The sequence below is a fragment of the Oncorhynchus masou genome, chromosome 28, assembly GCF_036934945.1.
Source record: "Oncorhynchus masou masou isolate Uvic2021 chromosome 28, UVic_Omas_1.1, whole genome shotgun sequence".
NCBI lineage: Eukaryota > Metazoa > Chordata > Actinopteri > Salmoniformes > Salmonidae > Oncorhynchus > Oncorhynchus masou.
The window spans coordinates 77,782,953-77,801,480 of NC_088239.1; the positions used below are offsets into that span (position 1 = coordinate 77,782,953).

The 18,528-nt window shown below is 43.0% G+C and overlaps 1 protein-coding gene across 6 annotated transcripts in view; it reads right to left on the bottom strand.

Moving 5' to 3' along the window:
- Positions 1-18,528, bottom strand: part of LOC135518341 (3',5'-cyclic-AMP phosphodiesterase 4D-like) — a 386,883-nt gene that overhangs the window by 12,070 nt on the left and 356,285 nt on the right. For all 6 annotated transcript variants that reach the window (XM_064943444.1, XM_064943443.1, XM_064943447.1 and 3 more), the window contains 2 exons: positions 9,026-9,119; positions 7,466-7,647 (listed from right to left, as the gene is read on the bottom strand). In XM_064943444.1, coding sequence (XP_064799516.1) covers positions 7,466-7,647; positions 9,026-9,119 — 276 coding nt within the window. The remainder of the gene's footprint in view (positions 1-7,465; positions 7,648-9,025; positions 9,120-18,528) is intronic.

Consider the following 18,528-nt stretch of genomic DNA (forward strand, 5'->3'; position numbering starts at 1 on the left):
TTGGGGGCATTGGCCTGTGTACGGTGTCATCTTTTGAATAGGATGTTAAACGGGTGTCCTGACTCTGTGGTCACTAAAGATCCCATGGCACTTATTGTACGAATAGGGGTGTTAACCCCAGTGTTCTGGCTAAATTCCCAATCTGGCCCGCATACCATCATGGTCACAGTTTACAATTGGCTAATTCATCCCCCCTCCTCTCCCCGGGAACAATTCCACAGGTCGTTTCTGTAAATGAGAATGTGTTCTCAGTCATCTTACCGGGTTAAATAAAATACAAATTTTCCATAACTTTTCCATAAATTATATCAGGCATAAGATGGAATTCAATCGAAACGGCATTGTAGTTAAATCTTCACTGTTTGGGGATAAATAACGTAAAGATGTATGAGAAAAGGTCTTTCGAACAGTCTGACAAATGAGGTCTAACAGTCTGACAACTGAGGTCTAACTGTCTGACAACTGAGGTCTAACAGTCTGACAACTGAGATCAACAGTCTGACAAATGAGGTCTAACAGTCTGAGGTCTAACAGTCTGGTCTAACAGTCTGACAACTGAGGTCTAACTGTCTGACAACTGACAACTGAGATCTAACAGTCTGACAACTGAGATCTAACAGTCTGACAACTGACAACTGAGGTCTAACAGTCTGACAACTGAGATCAACAGTCTGACAACTGACAACTGAGGTCTAACAGTCTGACAACTGACAACTGAGGTCTAACAGTCTGACAAATGAGATCTAACAGTCTGACAACTGAGATCTAACAGTCTGACAACTGACAAATGAGGTCTAACAGTCTGACAACTGAGGTCTAACTGTCTGACAACTGACAACTGAGATCTAACAGTCTGACAACTGAGATCTAACAGTCTGACAACTGAGGTCTAACAGTCTGACAACTGACAACTGAGATCTAACAGTCTGACAACTGACAACTGAGATCTAACAGTTTGACAACTGAGATCTGAGATCTAACAGTCTGACAATTGAGGTCTAACAGTCTGACAACCGACAACTGAGATCTAACAGTCTGACAACTGACAACTGAGATCTAACAGTCTGACAACTGACAACTGAGATCTAACAGTTTGACAACTGACATCTGAGATCTAACAGTTTGACAACTGACATCTGAGATCTAACAGTCTGACAACTGACAACTGAGATCTAACAGTTTGACAACTGACATCTGAGATCTAACAGTCTGACAACTGAGGTCTAACAGTCTGACAACTGAGATCTAACAGTCTGACAACTGACAACTGAGATCTAACAGTCTGACGTCTGACAACTGAGGTCTAACAGTCTGACAACTGAGATCACAGTCTGACAGTCTGACAACTGATCTAACAGTCTGACAACTGACAACTGAGGTCTAACAGTCTGACAACTGAGATCTAACAGTCTGACAACTGAGTGACAACTGAGATCTAACAGTCTGACAACAGTGACTGAGATCTAACAGTCTGACAACTGAGGTCTAACAGTCTGACAACTGAGATCTAACAGTCTGACAACTGACAACTGAGATCTAACAGTCTGACGTCTGACAACTGAGGTCTAACAGTCTGACAACTGACAACTGAGATCTAACAGTCTGACAACTGAGATCTAACAGTCTGACAACTGACAACTGAGATCTAACAGTCTGACAAATGAGATCTAAAAGTCTGACAACTGACAACTGAGATCTAACAGTCTGACAAATGAGATCTAACAGTCTGACGTCTGACAACTGAGGTCTAACAGTCTGACAACTGAGATCTAACAGTCTGACAACTGAGATCTAACAGTCTGACAACTGACAACTGAGATCTAACAGTCTGACAACTGAGATCTAACAGTCTGACAACTGACAACTGAGATCTAACAGTCTGACAAATGAGATCTAACAGTCTGACAACTGAGATCTATCAGTCTGACAACTGAGATCTAACAGTCTGACAACTGAGATCTAACAGTCTGGCAACTGACAACTGAGATCTAACAGTCTGACAACTGACAACTGAGATCTAACAGTCTGACAAATGAGATCTAACAGTCTGACAACTGAGATCTAACAGTCTGACAACTGAGATCTAACAGTCTGACAACTGAGATCTAACAGTCTGACAACTGAGATCTAACAGTCTGACAACTGAGGTCTAACAGTCTGACAACTGAGATCTAACAGTCTGACAACTGAGGTCTAACAGTCTGGCAACTGACAACTGAGATCTAACAGTCTGACAACTGATATCTGAGATCTAACAGTCTGACAACTGACAACTGAGGTCTAACAGTCTGACAACTGACAACTGAGATCTAACAGTCTGACAACTGACAACTGAGGTCTAACAGTCTGACAACTGACAACTGAGATCTAACAGTCTGACAACTGACAACTGAGATCTAACAGTCTGACAACTGACAACTGAGGTCTAACAGTCTGACAACTAACAACTGAGATCTAACAGTCTGACAACTGACAACCAAGAGACAAAATACTAAAGCCAGTGTCATCTTTATATTGGCCCTTGAGCCAATCAGCAAACCACAGTGGTGTAACATTACAGAGGTGACCCTTTAAGGCATCCTATTGGTGTAACATTACAGAGGTGACCCTTTAAGGCATCCTATTGGTGTAACATTACAGAGGTGACCCTTTAAGGCATCCTATTGGTGTAACATTACAGAGGTGACACTTTAAGGCATCCTATTGGTGTAACATTACAGAGGTGACACTTTAAGGCATCCTATTGGTGTAACATTACAGAGGTGACCCTTTAAGGCATCCTATTGGTGTAACATTACAGAGGTGACCTTTAAGGCATCCTATTGGTGTAACATTACAGAGGTGACACTTTAAGGCATCCTATTGGTGTAACATTACAGAGGTGACACTTTAAGGCATCCTATTGGTGTAACATTACAGAGGTGACCCTTTAAGGCATCCTATTGGTGTAACATTACAGAGGTGACACTTTAAGGCATCCTATTGGTGTAACATTACAGAGGTGACACTTTAAGGCATCCTATTGGTGTAACATTACAGAGGTGACACTTTAAGGCATCCTATTGGTGTAACATTACAGAGGTGACACTTTAAGGCATCCTATTGGTGTAACATTACAGAGGTGACACTTTAAGGCATCCTATTGGTGTAACATTACAGAGGTGACACTTTAAGGCATCCTATTGGTGTAACATTACAGAGGTGACACTTTAAGGCATCCTATTGGTGTAACATTACAGAGGTGACCTTTAAGGCATCCTATTGGTGTAACATTACAGAGGTGACCCTTTAAGGCATCCTATTGGTGTAACATTACAGAGGTGACCCTTTAAGGCATCCTATTGGTGTAACATTACAGAGGTGACACTTTAAGGCATCCTATTGGTGTAACATTACAGAGGTGACACTTTAAGGCATCCTATTGGTGTAACATTACAGAGGTGACCCTTTAAGGCATCCTATTGGTGTAACATTACAGAGGTGACACTTTAAGGCATCCTATTGGTGTAACATTACAGAGGTGACACTTTAAGGCATCCTATTGGTGTAACATTACAGAGGTGACACTTTAAGGCATCCTATTGGTGTAACATTACAGAGGTACTTTAAGGCATCCTATTGGTGTAACATTACAGAGGTGACCCTTTAAGGCATCCTATTGGTGTAACATTACAGAGGTGACACTTTAAGGCATCCTATTGGTGTAACATTACAGAGGTGACACTTTAAGGCATCCTATTGGTGTAACATTACAGAGGTGACACTTTAAGGCATCCTATTGGTGTAACATTACAGAGGTGAACTTTAAGGCATCCTATTGGTGTAACATTACAGAGGTGACCCTTTAAGGCATCCTATTGGTGTAACATTACAGAGGTGACACTTTAAGGCATCCTATTGGTGTAACATTACAGAGGTGACCCTTTAAGGCATCCTATTGGTGTAACATTACAGAGGTGACACTTTAAGGCATCCTATTGGTGTAACATACAGAGGTACTTTAAGGCATCCTATTGGTGTAACATTACAGAGGTGACACTTTAAGGCATCCTATTGGTGTAACATTACAGAGGTGACACTTTAAGGCATCCTATTGGTGTAACATTACAGAGGTGACACTTTAAGGCATCCTATTGGTGTAACATTACAGAGGTGACACTTTAAGGCATCCTATTGGTGTAACATTACAGAGGTGACACATTTAAGGCATAAGGCATCCTATTGGTGTAACATTACAGAGGTGACATCCTATTGGTGTAACATTTAAGGCATCCTATTGGTGTAACATTACAGAGGTGACACTTTAAGGCATCCTATTGGTGTAACATTACAGAGGTGACACTTTAAGGCATCCTATTGGTGTAACATTACAGAGGTGACACTTTAAGGCATCCTATTGGTGTAACATTACAGAGGTGACACTTTAAGGCATCCTATTGGTGTAACATTACAGAGGTGACACTTTAAGGCATCCTATTGGTGTAACATTACAGAGGTGACACTTTAAGGCATCCTATTGGTGTAACATTACAGAGGTGACACTTTAAGGCATCCTATTGGTGTAACATTACAGAGGTGACACTTTAAGGCATCCTATTGGTGTAACATTACAGTAACAGGTGACCCTTTAAGGCATCCTATTGGTGTAACATTACAGAGGTGACCCTTTAAGGCATCCTATTGGTGTAACATTACAGAGGTGACACTTTAAGGCATCCTATTGGTGTAACATTACAGAGGTGACCCTTTAAGGCATCCTATTGGTGTAACATTACAGAGGTGACACTTTAAGGCATCCTATTGGTGTAACATTACAGAGGTGACCCTTTAAGGCATCCTATTGGTGTAACATTACAGAGGTGACCCTTTAAGTAACATTACAGAGGTGACACTTTAAGGCATCCTATCCTATTGGTGTAACATTACAGAGGTGACACTTTAAGGCATCTATTGGTGTAACATTACAGAGGTGACCCTTTAAGGCATCCTATTGGTGTAACATTACAGAGGTGACACTTTAAGGCATCCTATTGGTGTAACATTACAGAGGTGACACTTTAAGGCATCCTATTGGTGTAACATTACAGAGGTGACCCTTTAAGGCATCCTATTGGTGTAACATTACAGAGGTGACACTTTAAGGCATCCTATTGGTGTAACATTACAGAGGTGACACTTTAAGGCATCCTATTGGTGTAACATTACAGAGGTGACCCTTTAAGAGGTGTAACATTACAGAGGTGACCCTTTAAGGCATCCTATTGGTGTAACATTACAGAGGTGACACTTTAAGGCATCCTATTGGTGTAACATTACAGAGGTGACACTTTAAGGCATCCTATTGGTGTAACATTACAGAGGTGACCCTTTAAGGCATCCTATTGGTGTAACATTACAGAGGTGACACTTTAAGGCATCCTATTGGTGTAACATTACAGAGGTGACCCTTTAAGGCATCCTATTGGTGTAACATTACAGAGGTGACACTTTAAGGCATCCTATTGGTGTAACATTACAGAGGTGACCCTTTAAGGCATCCTATTGGTGTAACATTACAGAGGTGACCTTTAAGGCATCCTATTGGTGTAACATTACAGAGGTGACACTTTAAGGCATCCTATTGGTGTAACATTACAGAGGTGACCCTTTAAGGCATCCTATTGGTGTAACATTACAGAGGTGACCCTTTAAGGCATCCTATTGGTGTAACATTACAGAGGTGACCCTTTAAGGCATCCTATTGGTGTAACATTACAGAGGTGACCCTTTAAGGCATCCTATTGGTGTAACATTACAGAGGTGTAACATTACAGAGGTGACCCTTTAAGGCATCCTATTGGTGTAACATTACAGAGGTGACTTTAAGGCATCCTATTGGTGTAACATTACAGAGGTGACACTTTAAGGCATCCTATTGGTGTAACATTACAGAGGTGACCCTTTAAGGCATCCTATTGGTGTAACATTACAGAGGTGACCCTTTAAGGCATCCTATTGGTGTAACATTACAGAGGTGACCCTTTAAGGCATCCTATTGGTGTAACATTACAGAGGTGACCCTTTAAGGCATCCTATTGGTGTAACATTACAGAGGTGACCCTTTAAGGCATCCTATTGGTGTAACATTACAGAGGTGACCCTTTAAGGCATCCTATTGGTGTAACATTACAGAGGTGACACTTTAAGGCATCCTATTGGTGTAACATTACAGAGGTGACACTTTAAGGCATCCTATTGGTGTAACATTACAGAGGTGACACTTTAAGGCATCCTATTGGTGTAACATTACAGAGGTGACACTTTAAGGCATCCTATTGGTGTAACATTACAGAGGTGACCCTTTAAGGCATCCTATTGGTGTAACATTACAGAGGTGACACTTTAAGGCATCCTATTGGTGTAACATTACAGAGGTGACACTTTAAGGCATCCTATTGGTGTAACATTACAGAGGTGACACTTTAAGGCATCCTATTGGTGTAACATTACAGAGGTGACACTTTAAGGCATCCTATTGGTGTAACATTACAGAGGTGACCCTTTAAGGCATCCTATTGGTGTAACATTACAGAGGTGACCCTTTAAGGCATCCTATTGGTGTAACATTACAGAGGTGACCCTTTAAGGCATCCTATTGGTGTAACATTACAGAGGTGACCCTTTAAGGCATCCTATTGGTGTAACATTACAGAGGTGACCCTTTAAGGCATCCTATTGGTGTAACATTACAGAGGTGACCCTTTAAGGCATCCTATTGGTGTAACATTACAGAGGTGACACTTTAAGGCATCCTATTGGTGTAACATTACAGAGGTGACCCTTTAAGGCATCCTATTGGTGTAACATTACAGAGGTGACCCTTTAAGGCATCCTATTGGTGTAACATTACAGAGGTGACCCTTTAAGGCATCCTATTTCCTGGATCTCAATAGAATCAATGTAGTCCTCATCACTGTGTGGGACATCTACTACGTCAAACTTGATCAAATCAGTTTCAGCCTAAATCTGATTGGTGATGAGTGCTAGAAGGTTAATAAGCACTAGAACATGCTCTAGCTCTGGCGCCAACCTCTAGCTAGCTACGACGGTGCGGGACAGTACTATCAACAAGGATCAGAGGGATAACGACTAGAATAAGAATAAAAACGGCATACAATGAAGAGGCCCGGTGTCAGGCTTCTCTTCACCTTGGGAAAAGTCCAGATAAAAGTCCAGCCAGGGATTATGTAGCTATGTTGAGGTTAAGTCCCTTGCCTTAAAGGGCACAACAGCAGTAATTGCTTAGTTAATATCAGATAAATCATTTACTCTAGTATTTACTCTATTCAACAAAAGCGTGCCATGATGATCAGACTGCTCTCGTACGCATTTGTTTAACCTTCTTGGAATACACTCTAGCTAAGAGAAGCTAAGAGCAACTGTTAAATGACTAAAATGCCAATATAAAGTCAAAAAGCTCCTTCACCGTAGCCAGTTGGTCCTCTGTGTCGGTCTTGACCCCGAAGCGAGGTATATTAGAGTTGGAGAGGCTAGTGCTGTGCTGCAGCTTCTTCACGCCACTGATCTGACACATGGGCTTGGCGTTCTTCTTGTCCGTCCTCTCTTTCTGCGTCTGTGGACATGGCATCTCCACGTCATGCTGCTTGTCTAGGGGGAGAGAAGTAGCAAATAGTTAGAGGACCAATAGACAATACGCAAAGGGATTTTTTTGGGGCCTATTTTGTGCTTTTAGGGCCAAATCCTAACTTAAGATCACATTGTCCCCTAATCATTATGGATCACCAGCCAATTTAAGGCAGTTATATACAATACAACAACAAAAAAGCATTACATTACAAAACAGAATTTACAACACATTGTGTTCCCTCAGGCCGCTACTCTACTACTACATATCTACAATACAAAATACATGTGTACGTGTGTATATAGTGCGTATGTTATCATGTGTGTATGCGTGTGTGTGTGTGTGTGTGTGTGTGTGTGTGTGTGTGTGTGTGTGTGTGTGTGTGTGTGTGTGTGTGTGTCTTCAAAGGTGTATTTTTATCTCTGTTTTTCTAACCAGATTTTACTGCTTGCATCAGTTACTTGATGTGGAATAGAGTACTGTGCACCTCCCATAGTCTGTCCTGGACTTGGGGATTACGAAGAGACCACTGGTGGCATGTCTTGTGCGGTATGTATGGGTGTCTGAGCTGTGTGCTAGTAGTTTAAACAGACAGCTCAGTGCATTCAACAAGTCAATATTTCTTACAAATACAAGTAGTGATGAACCAGTAGTCCAGGTGCGACAAAACTAGGGCCTGTAGGACCTGCCTTGTTGATCGTGTTGTAAACAGGGCAGAGCAGCGCTTTCTTATGCACAGACCTCTATTGAAGTCAATTGGGGACTTGAGTAACACACACTGATCTCAAGTTAGGATTGGCCCTTATTAACTATCTAACACACAGATGCACATCGCCCATGGTAGCTTTTAATAAAACAGAATGGATTGTTGTACCCATATGATTTTGAGGCTTTTTGGGGATTGGGAGTTTCAGTTTCAGGGGAAATTTCTGGACTGAGTGATTGAGACTCTTTACTTGTCTCTTTGAGACTATTTGGGGACCTTGGAGACTGGACACTGTTTGGAGACCTTGGGTACTGCTTAGGGACATTGGAGACTGTGGACTGTTTGGGGACCTTGGAGACTGGGGATTGTTTGGGGACCTTGGAGACTGGGGACTGCTTGGGGACCTCGGAGACCAGGACTGTTTGGGGAATGGGGACTGTTTGGGGACCTCAGGGATTGCTTGGGGACCATGGAGGATTGGTACTTGTTGTTCTTTCAGTTTATTTGTTTTGTAAATTTATTGTTTGTGTACCTGTTTGCCATTTTACTGCATTGTCAGGAGATTGTAACATAAGCATTTAGCCGTACCCGCTATAACATCTGCTAAACTGTGTACCCGACCAATAAACTTTGATTCGACTTGAACTTGTTGTTATAAATACTGAAAATCACACAGCAAGGTCAGCCAGTCTTACCTAAGAAGGTGCTGGAGATGAACTCAGAGACCTGGTTCCCTGAGCGACTCATCTCAGACAGGTGAGACAGCTCCCTGTTCAACATCCTCTTGAACTGGACACAGACAGTGAGTGAGAGAGAGAAAGAGAGAGATGGAGTGGGAGAGAGAGAGACAGAGAGAGAGAGATGGAGTGGGAGAGAGACAGAGAAAGAGAGAGATGGAGTGGGAGAGAGAGACAGAGAGAGAGATGGAGTGGGAGAGAGAGACAGAGAAAGAGAGAGATGGAGTGGGAGAGAGAGATGGAGTGGGAGAGAGAGACAGAGAGAGAGAGAGATGGAGTGGGAGAGAGAGACAGAGAGAGAGAGAGAGATGGAGTGGGAGAGAGAGACAGAGAAAGAGAGAGATGGAGTGGGAGAGAGAGACAGAGAGAGAGAGAGAGAGATGGAGTGGGAGAGAGAGACAGAGAGAGAGATGGAGTGGGAGAGAGAGACAGAGAGAGAGAGAGATGGAGTGGGAGAGAGAGACAGAGAGAGAGACAGAGAGAGAGATGGAGTGGGAGAGAGAGACAGAGAGAGAGAGAGAGATGGAGTGGGAGAGAGAGACAGAGAGAGAGAGAGGGTGAAAGAAAGAAAGCGTTACTCTTACACATACATGACATTGTATATAAATGGGAAGCAGTAACAGACTTTTGATCTCAATGAGACTTGCTTAGATGGAATATAATGACATTCTCTTTCTGTCATCATCGGATGTTTTTACTGCATTATGAAGTTCAGGCTCTTTCAGCAGACTCTCACAGATACTGTGAGTAGCAACTGCAAACATAGTTCAGATAGTATGTCTGGTTTGATTTAAGGATGAGGTTTTGCGGAACTATTATTTTTGCCTTATTTCACATACTATTCACCAATGACTGGAGTGTGATACTTCTTTCATGTTTGAGCACAGCAATTTCCATATGACTTTGAAAGAGACAAGTAGGCAGCTCGTCCTCAACAACAAAACAGCTAAATACATAAGTCTACCCACAGCACATTTGCATAAACAAATCTATACAATATGGCTAACAAATTCTGACACAATGCTGAGGTGGAAATACGACTAGTTCCTGCACTAGTTACTGCTATCTCCAATCTCTCCCACTGTACATACATCACAGATCATCACAACGATGTCACATTATTTACCCTTTTGATCTAAATGAAAATGTCTGCATTGATGGGAACACTTTAACAAATGAGTAAAGTAAACCCTTCTCTCACGGGATTGGAATAACACTAAATGAATAGAGGGGCGGCAGGGTAGCCTAGTGGTTAGAGTGTTGGACTAGTAAACAAAAGGTTGCAAGTTCGAATCCCCAAGCTGACAAGGTACAAATCTGTCGTTCTGCCCCTGAACAGGCAGTTAACCCACTGTTCCTAGGCCGTCATTGAAAATAAGAATTTGTTCTTAACTGACTTGCCTAGTTAAATAAAGGTTAAATTTTTTTTTTTTTAAATCCAAAGGTGGCCAGGAGAGCCTACAAGCTTTAACATACGCGTGGCCATTTGTGTCATGTTCATTACAAAACACGAGAGTTTCTTATTGGACCAGGTAGCTCAGGTTGTCTCTACCTGTTTAGTCTGTATTCTATATTCTTCAATTTGGTGCCTAATGAACTCAGCACTAAATTTTATTGAATTCAAAATTCGCATCATGGACAACCTACTTTTATGTATCCCCATGACACAGAATGTAAGTAGTTTGCCTCCGGCATTTTCAACGCAGTCAATCAAATGTAAAGAGTCCTAAAGATGGATAGATCCAAAACAAGTATGCAAAAGGCTTCCCTCAAATCCTCGTTATACAATCAATCATGGCATCATCCATATAGTAGTGTCCCCAGGGCCTTGATGAAATAATCAATTAATTCTTCCCAGGCAAATAAAGGCAAATAATCCCAGGGGTTAGTAACAAGATTGGATAAAGAAGGAGCAAGAACAGGAGTGTCCAAAAAAGACAAAGAAATCACTATATCACTATAAGAAATCTAGGCATGGCTATAAAAAATATTGTAAAGTATTATCAATAACAGTATCCAATGAGCAATAACAGGATAGAAAGGGTCCGACAGTGCCATTAGACAAGAAGCTACATTAGAAGGACACTAGTCGGCTGCATCTCCCACTAGCTCTTCAGCGATGACCTAACGTAGCTGTGGAGATGACGCTAGCCACGTCTGAGGAAGACTGCACTCCTGTCAACAACTGCCTGGGTTCTCACCCAATCGCATCAGCCCGCCGCTGAGAGCTAACCAATCAGCGGCCATTGAGACCAAATGGAAGCGAGAGCACTCGCTCTTCATCTGGCATTCCATTTTCTCTGTTTGAATACATGAATACATAATGAAGTCAAAATGAAGACCCTAGATCTGTCTAATTATAGGACTCATCTTGGTGTTCTCACAGTGCATCACTCGAATTATAGGACTCATCTTGGTGTCCTCACAGTGCATCTGTCTAATTATAGGACTCATCTTGGTGTCCTCACAGTGCATCTGTCTAATTATAGGACTCATCTTGGTGTCCTCACAGTGCATCACTCGAATTATAGGACTCATCTTGGTGTTCTCACAGTGCATCACTCGAATTATAGGACTCATCTTGGTGTCCTCACAGTGCATCTGTCTAATTATAGGACTCATCTTGGTGTCCTCACAGTGCTTCTGTCTAATTATAGGACTCATCTTGGTGTCCTCACAGTGCATCTGTCTAATTATAGGACTCATCTTGGTGTCCTCACAGTGCATCTGTCTAATTATAGGACTCATCTTGGTGTCCAAATGGATGTGTATTTACTCAGATGAGATATCAGCAGTGTGTATATATGGCAATAGTCTTGGTGAACACTTACAAGACAGAGTAAACTTAATGTAGACTACTACAACTACCATCCATGAGTTACCCAGCGAAGCAGAGCTAAATGAACTGAATGCCTGTAAGGAGTATAACACTGTGCCTTGCGGTGAAAGCCCCTGTTTTTCCTGACTGTGTGATCTCGCTCTCTGTGTACTCACCGATGGCGGTGAGTCAGCCTACAGGGAGGAGGTCAGAGACTTAATAGTGTGGTGCCAGGACAACAACCTCTCCCTCAACATCTTTAATACCAAAGATTTGAACATGGACTATAGGAGAAAGAGGGGAGAGCACGCAACCATCCACATCAACGGGGCACAAGAGAGTGTGGTACGGACAGCCCAGTACATCACTGGGGTCGAACTCCATGCTGTCCAGGACCTCTATATCACGTGCCAGAGGAAGAGAGTGTGGTGCGGACAGCCCAGTACATCACTGGGGTCGAACTCCATGCTATCCAGGACCTCTATATCAGGCGCCAGAGGAAGAGAGTGTCACAGTGGTGCGGACAGCCCAGTACATCACTGGGGTCGAACTCCATGCTATCCAGGATCTCTATATCAGGCGCCAGAGGAAGAGAGTGTGGTGCGGACAGCCCAGTACATCACTGGGGTCGAACTCCATGCTATCCAGGACCTCTATATCAGGCGCCAGAGGAAGAGAGTGTGGTGCGGACAGCCCAGTACATCACTGGGGTCGAACTCCATGCTATCCAGGACCTCTATATCAGGCGCCAGAGGAAGAGAGTGTGGACAGCCCAGCGGACAGCCCAGTACATCACTGGGGTCGAACTCCATGCTATCCAGGACCTCTATATCAGGCGCCAGAGGAAGAGAGTGTGGTGCGGACAGCCCAGTACATCACTGGGGTCGAACTCCATGCTATCCAGGACCTCTATATCAGGCGCCAGAGGAAGAGAGTGTGGTGCGGACAGCCCAGTACATCACTGGGGTCGAACTCCATCCTATCCAGGACCTCTATATCAGGCGCCAGAGGAAGAGAGTGTGGTGCGGACAGCCCAGTACATCACTGGGGTCGAACTCCATGCTATCCAGGACCTCTATATCAGGCGTCAGAGGAAGGCCCAAAAAATGACCAAAAACTCCAGCCACCCAAGCCATAAACTGTTCACTCTGCTACTATACCATCCGGCAAATGGTACCAGAGCATCGGTTCTCGGACCAACAGGCTCCAAGACAGCTTCTACCCCCAAGCTATAAGACTGCTAAATAGCCAGACTGCTGAAGTCAATGAATGGTACCTGAACTATCTGCACTGACCCTATGCACTGTTACTAAACTATATACGCACACCATATACACACTTACTCACACACATTGACACTCCCACACAAAACACATACACTACACACACACACAGACCGACACCACACAAACACACATACATACACACACTTTTACACTTATCATTTGCTGCTTCTCCTCTGTTCTTTATTTAACTCTTATTATTATCTATCCTGATGACAAGTCACTTTACCCTGCCTTCATGCTCATATCTATCTAAAATACTTCATACCTCTGCACATTGATCTGGTACTGGTACTCCCTGTATGTAGGTCCACATTGATCTGGTACAGGTACTCCCTGTATATAGCTGCACATTGATCTGGTACTGGTACTCCCTGTATATAGCTCCACATTGATCTGGTACTGGTACTCACTGTATGTAGCTCCACATTGATCTGGTACTGGTACTCCCTGTATATAGCTCCACATTGATCTGGTGCTGGTACTCCCTGTATATAGCTCCACATTGATCTGGTGCTGGTACTCCTGTATTGGTACTCCTGTATATAGCTCCATTCTTGTGTATTTTATTTTATTCCTCTTGTTACTATTTTATAAACTACATTGTTGGTTAAGGGCTCATAAGTAAGCATTTCACTGTGAAGTCTATACCAGTTGTATTTGGCACATGTGACAAATAACATTTGATTTGATTTACTACTACTATCTAGCTCCTTACAAGAAGGGGACGAGCTTAAAAAATCCACAGCTCACTGAAAAAAAGCCAGCTGTTGAAGATCAGTGACGCACATCCTCTGAAACTATAAGAATCAACCACAGTGGTTGTTGCTGAGAAGTGGAACAACTTTTACACTAATGTACAATGCATTGTGTGAAATATATTCCACATAAAGCATTATATGTAGTCTTAAAATATACAGTAATTAAAATGTACAGTATATTCTCAGAAACCACAGTAAATAATGTCTACCTACTGTTTTACCCACTTTATAGGTATATATTGTATTATTATATATTGTATATATTGTATTCCAGTCATTGTTCATCCTATAGAACTACTGCTGTTCACATCATTTCTATTCATATAGTGTCCATACTGTCTATACACACTATTATATACACTGAGTGTACAAAACATTAGGAATATCTTCCTAATATTGCGTTGCACCCCCTTTTGCCCTCAGAACAGCCTCAATTCGTCGGGGTGTGGACTCTACAAGGAGTCGAAAGTGTTCCACAGGGATGCTGGCCCATGTTGACTCTAATGCTTCCCACAGTTGTGTCAAGTTGGCTGGATGTCCTTTGGGAGATGGACCATTCTTGTGTGTGTGTATGTGTGTATATATATATGTGCATGCATACACACACACACACACACACACACACACACACACACACACACACACACACACACACACACACACACACACACACACACACACACACACACACACACACACATACATACATACAGTATATTTATATTCCGGACTCTAACATTGCTCGTTCTGATATTTCTTGAAATCTTTCTTTTTGGATTATGTGCGTATTGTTTTGTATTGCTAGGTATTATTACTGCACTGTTGGAGCTAGAAACACAAGCATTTGCTGCACCTGTGATAACAACTACAAATCTGTGTACGCAAAGTATAAACTATTATTTTATTTATTTAATCCATCAAAATTCAGTGAACATGAACATAGATCTCTTTGCAATTCGAAGCAGAATCAATCAGAAGCAGATACACTATATGACCAAAAGTATGTGGACACCTGCTCGTCAAACATCTAATTCCAAAATCAGGGACATTAATATGGAGTTGGTCCCCCCTTTGATGCTATAACAGCCTCCACTCTTCTGGGAAGGCTTTCCACTAGATGTTGGAACATTGCTGCGGGGACTTGCTTCCATTCAGCCACAAGAGCGTTAGTGAGGTCGGGCACGTATGTTGGGCAATTAGGCCTGGTTCACAGTCAGCGTTCCAATTCATCCCAAAGGTTTTTGATGGGGTTGAGGTCAGGGCTCTGTGCAGGCCAATCAAGTTCTTCCACACCGATCTCAACAAACTATTTCTCTATGGATATCGCTTTGTGCACACGGGCATTGCCATTCTGAAACAGGAAAGGGCCTTCCCCAAACTGATGCCACAAAGCTGGAAGCTCAGAATTGTCTAGAATGGTTATGTTATGTTAAACCCAGATTTGTCCGTCAGACTACCAGCGCGATTCATCACTCCAGAGAATGCATTTCCACTGCTCCAGAGTCCAATGGTGATGAGCTTTACACCACTCCAGCCAACGCTTGACATTGCACATAGTGATCTTAGGCTTGTGTGCGGCTGCTCGGCTATGGAAACCCATTACATGAAGCTCATGATGAACAGTTATTGTGATGACGTTACTTCCAGGAGCAGTTTGGAACTCAGTAGTTAGTGTTGCAACCGAGGACAGAAGATTTTTACTCACTATGTGCTTCAGACACTCGTCGGTCCCGTTCTGTGAGCTTGTGTGGCCTACCACTTCGCGGCTGAGCCGTTGTTGCTCCTAGATGTTTCCACTTCCCAATAACAGCACTTACAGAAAGACCGAGGCAGCTCTAGCAGGGCAGAAATGTGAAGAACTGACTTATTGAAAAGGTGGCATCTTATCTTTCCACGTTTAAAGTCACTGAGCTCTTCAGTAAGGCTATTCTACTGCCAATGTTTGTCTATGGAGATTGCATGGCTGTGTGTTTGATTTTGTACACCTGTCAGCAACTAATTTGAAGGGGTGTCCACATGCTTTTGTATATATAGTGTATGTCTTTGATGAACACTTCCTGGTTGTGATGAACAGCTAATGAAGGGTTGTGGATGGTCGAAAACAGTGGAGGCTACTGAGGGGAGGACAGCTCATAATAATGGCTGGAATGGAGTGAATGGAACACTTGTGTTTGATACCATTCCATTCACTCCATTCCAGACACTACAAACATTCCACACATCCTCCCCTCAGCAGCCTCCACTGGTGGGAAACAGTGCAGCACTATTCATATAACACCCACTAGTCCCGTGCTCTGGTCCTCAGCCAGCCTTTCACACAGGGACAGACGGGTCATGGAGGAGCTAATTTGTCAAACAAATCCATGGGGATCTGTAGTGGCTCTCTACTGTACTTAAAGGGGAGGGCCTATCTAGGACCGAAGCACAATGATACTGTAGTTGGGTGTCTTCTTAAAGGGGATGCTGGTAGATATTATGTGTCTGCACAACGATTGTCGTTTTAATGGGAATGGCTGTAGAAAAGTGGCAGTTTGGTCTGGGATGAATGATCTGGATAGGTCTGATATCGTGACACAACTAGTGTATTCTGTGTTAGTCTACTTGTGTGTGTAGTGGATTATGTGTACACACCCCATGCAAACACTCTTGGAATATTACCATATACTGTATACAGCTCTCAAATAAGACAACGGTGTAAAAGTAAAGCATAAGGGAGGGACTGTGGGCTGGAGTGCAACACAGTTGGTCAATGCTGTAAATACGCTATGCTACAACACCAATACAACCACCGGAGTTAGCTTCGAGAGAAAACAAGAAGTTGAACCAAGCATCAAAGTAGGCAAACTATCTCTTCTGATTTTGATGAAATGTTACAACTACACTAAGCTGTTTACAATTAGCTTCAAATGCTAGCTAGGAACCATTGTCATTCCCCAGAAAGGAAACAACAACCAAATAATCATAAGGTAAAAATGCTAACGCTAGGCTAAAGCTAGGCTAATGCTAAAATAATGCCAGGCTAACATCCCAGGTAAACTTCACCCTTGAGTCGTCACAGACAGAAAGAAATCAAGCGGAAGCCCTTTTTATCCTCAAAAAGCTGTTAAATAAACAAGTTTCTTATTTATTAGATGTGGATTAGGATTGGTCCTTTCATTATGATGATGGGGTTATTGATTGAGAGCATTGATTGGAATGATGTCCGCTGCGAGCATGATTTCACAGTGTGGGGCTAATGTACGCTGGATTAGTTCTAATCATCCATTAAGAAGTTTGTTTATAGCTTGCTCTTAACCTATAATACGTGAACGCTGGGAGTAATAGTTTTCATATAACACCCGACCACCACAACCAGCACCACACTCAGTCGGCCTCTGCCTCTTCAGTGAAATAATGAGTTTAAATACAATAACTAGTAATCTCTAGAGAATATGGTAAGGAATAGTGTAGAATTACAGTAATTTACTGTATAGCTACAGAAGCTACTCTTATTAACAATCCCCATTCATTAACACTTGATCAAAAGGATTTATGTGCATATCTTATAGAACTGTGGTGTATTGTTATACACTGTGATCATACAGGTGATATCGTGGTGAGGCGAGGACATCGACCCCGGGGACTTAAGCCATTTTTAGCAGGAAAGCGGAACAACGTTAGACAGTAGTGCTGTTTGGTTGCTTGTCTAACATAAGGCCTCAGCTGATACTAGTGTGTAGCCTGTCGAACCGAAACCAGAGGCCCCAGGGCTTTGTGGTTCGCTAGAATGGAGCCAAGCCTGTGTCACTGGGTTTGAAGCTTCTTTGGGCTGGCACTGGCCTGTGTGTGTGATTAAAGCCACCAGAAGGAGCAGGGTACCACATCGTCGTGCTTCCCACTTCTCTGTGGTTTCCTTTTGGAGCAGTAGAACAACCACTCTGGCTTCACATATGTTTGCTTGTTGCTGACTAGCCAATGGGTTGCCAGCAAAGACACATTCGGCATAACCCCCTGTGTTTGTTGGGTTGGTTGAAGCGCGTGTGGAGCCAGCTGAGATCAAAGACTAAGAAGTTGGAGCTAGAAACTGCTCTACGGTCAGTTTAGCATTTTTCCACTCTGACGCCACAACACACACACAGACACACAGACACACAGACACACAGACACACACACACACACACACACACACACACACACACACACACACACACACACACACACACACACACACACACACACACACACACACACACACACACCAACACACACACAGGGACTGGGAAGGGGGTATGTGGTGAGCTTGTGTTAGTGTTCTCTCTCTACTAGCCTGGTGGTCCAATGTGTTAGTGTTCTCTCTCTCTACTAGCCTGGTGGTCCAGTGTGTTAGGGCTCTCTCTCTCTACTAGCCTGGTGGTCCAGTGTGTTAGTGTTCTCTCTCTCTACTAGCCTGGTGGTCCAGTGTGTTAGTGTTCTCTCTCTCTACTAGCCTGGTGGTCCAGTGTGTTAGTGTTCTCTCTCTACTAGCCTGGTGGTCCAATGTGTTAGTGTTCTCTCTCTACTAGCCTGATGGTCCAGTGTGTTAGTGTTCTCTCTCTCTACTAGCCTGGTGGTCCATCCAGT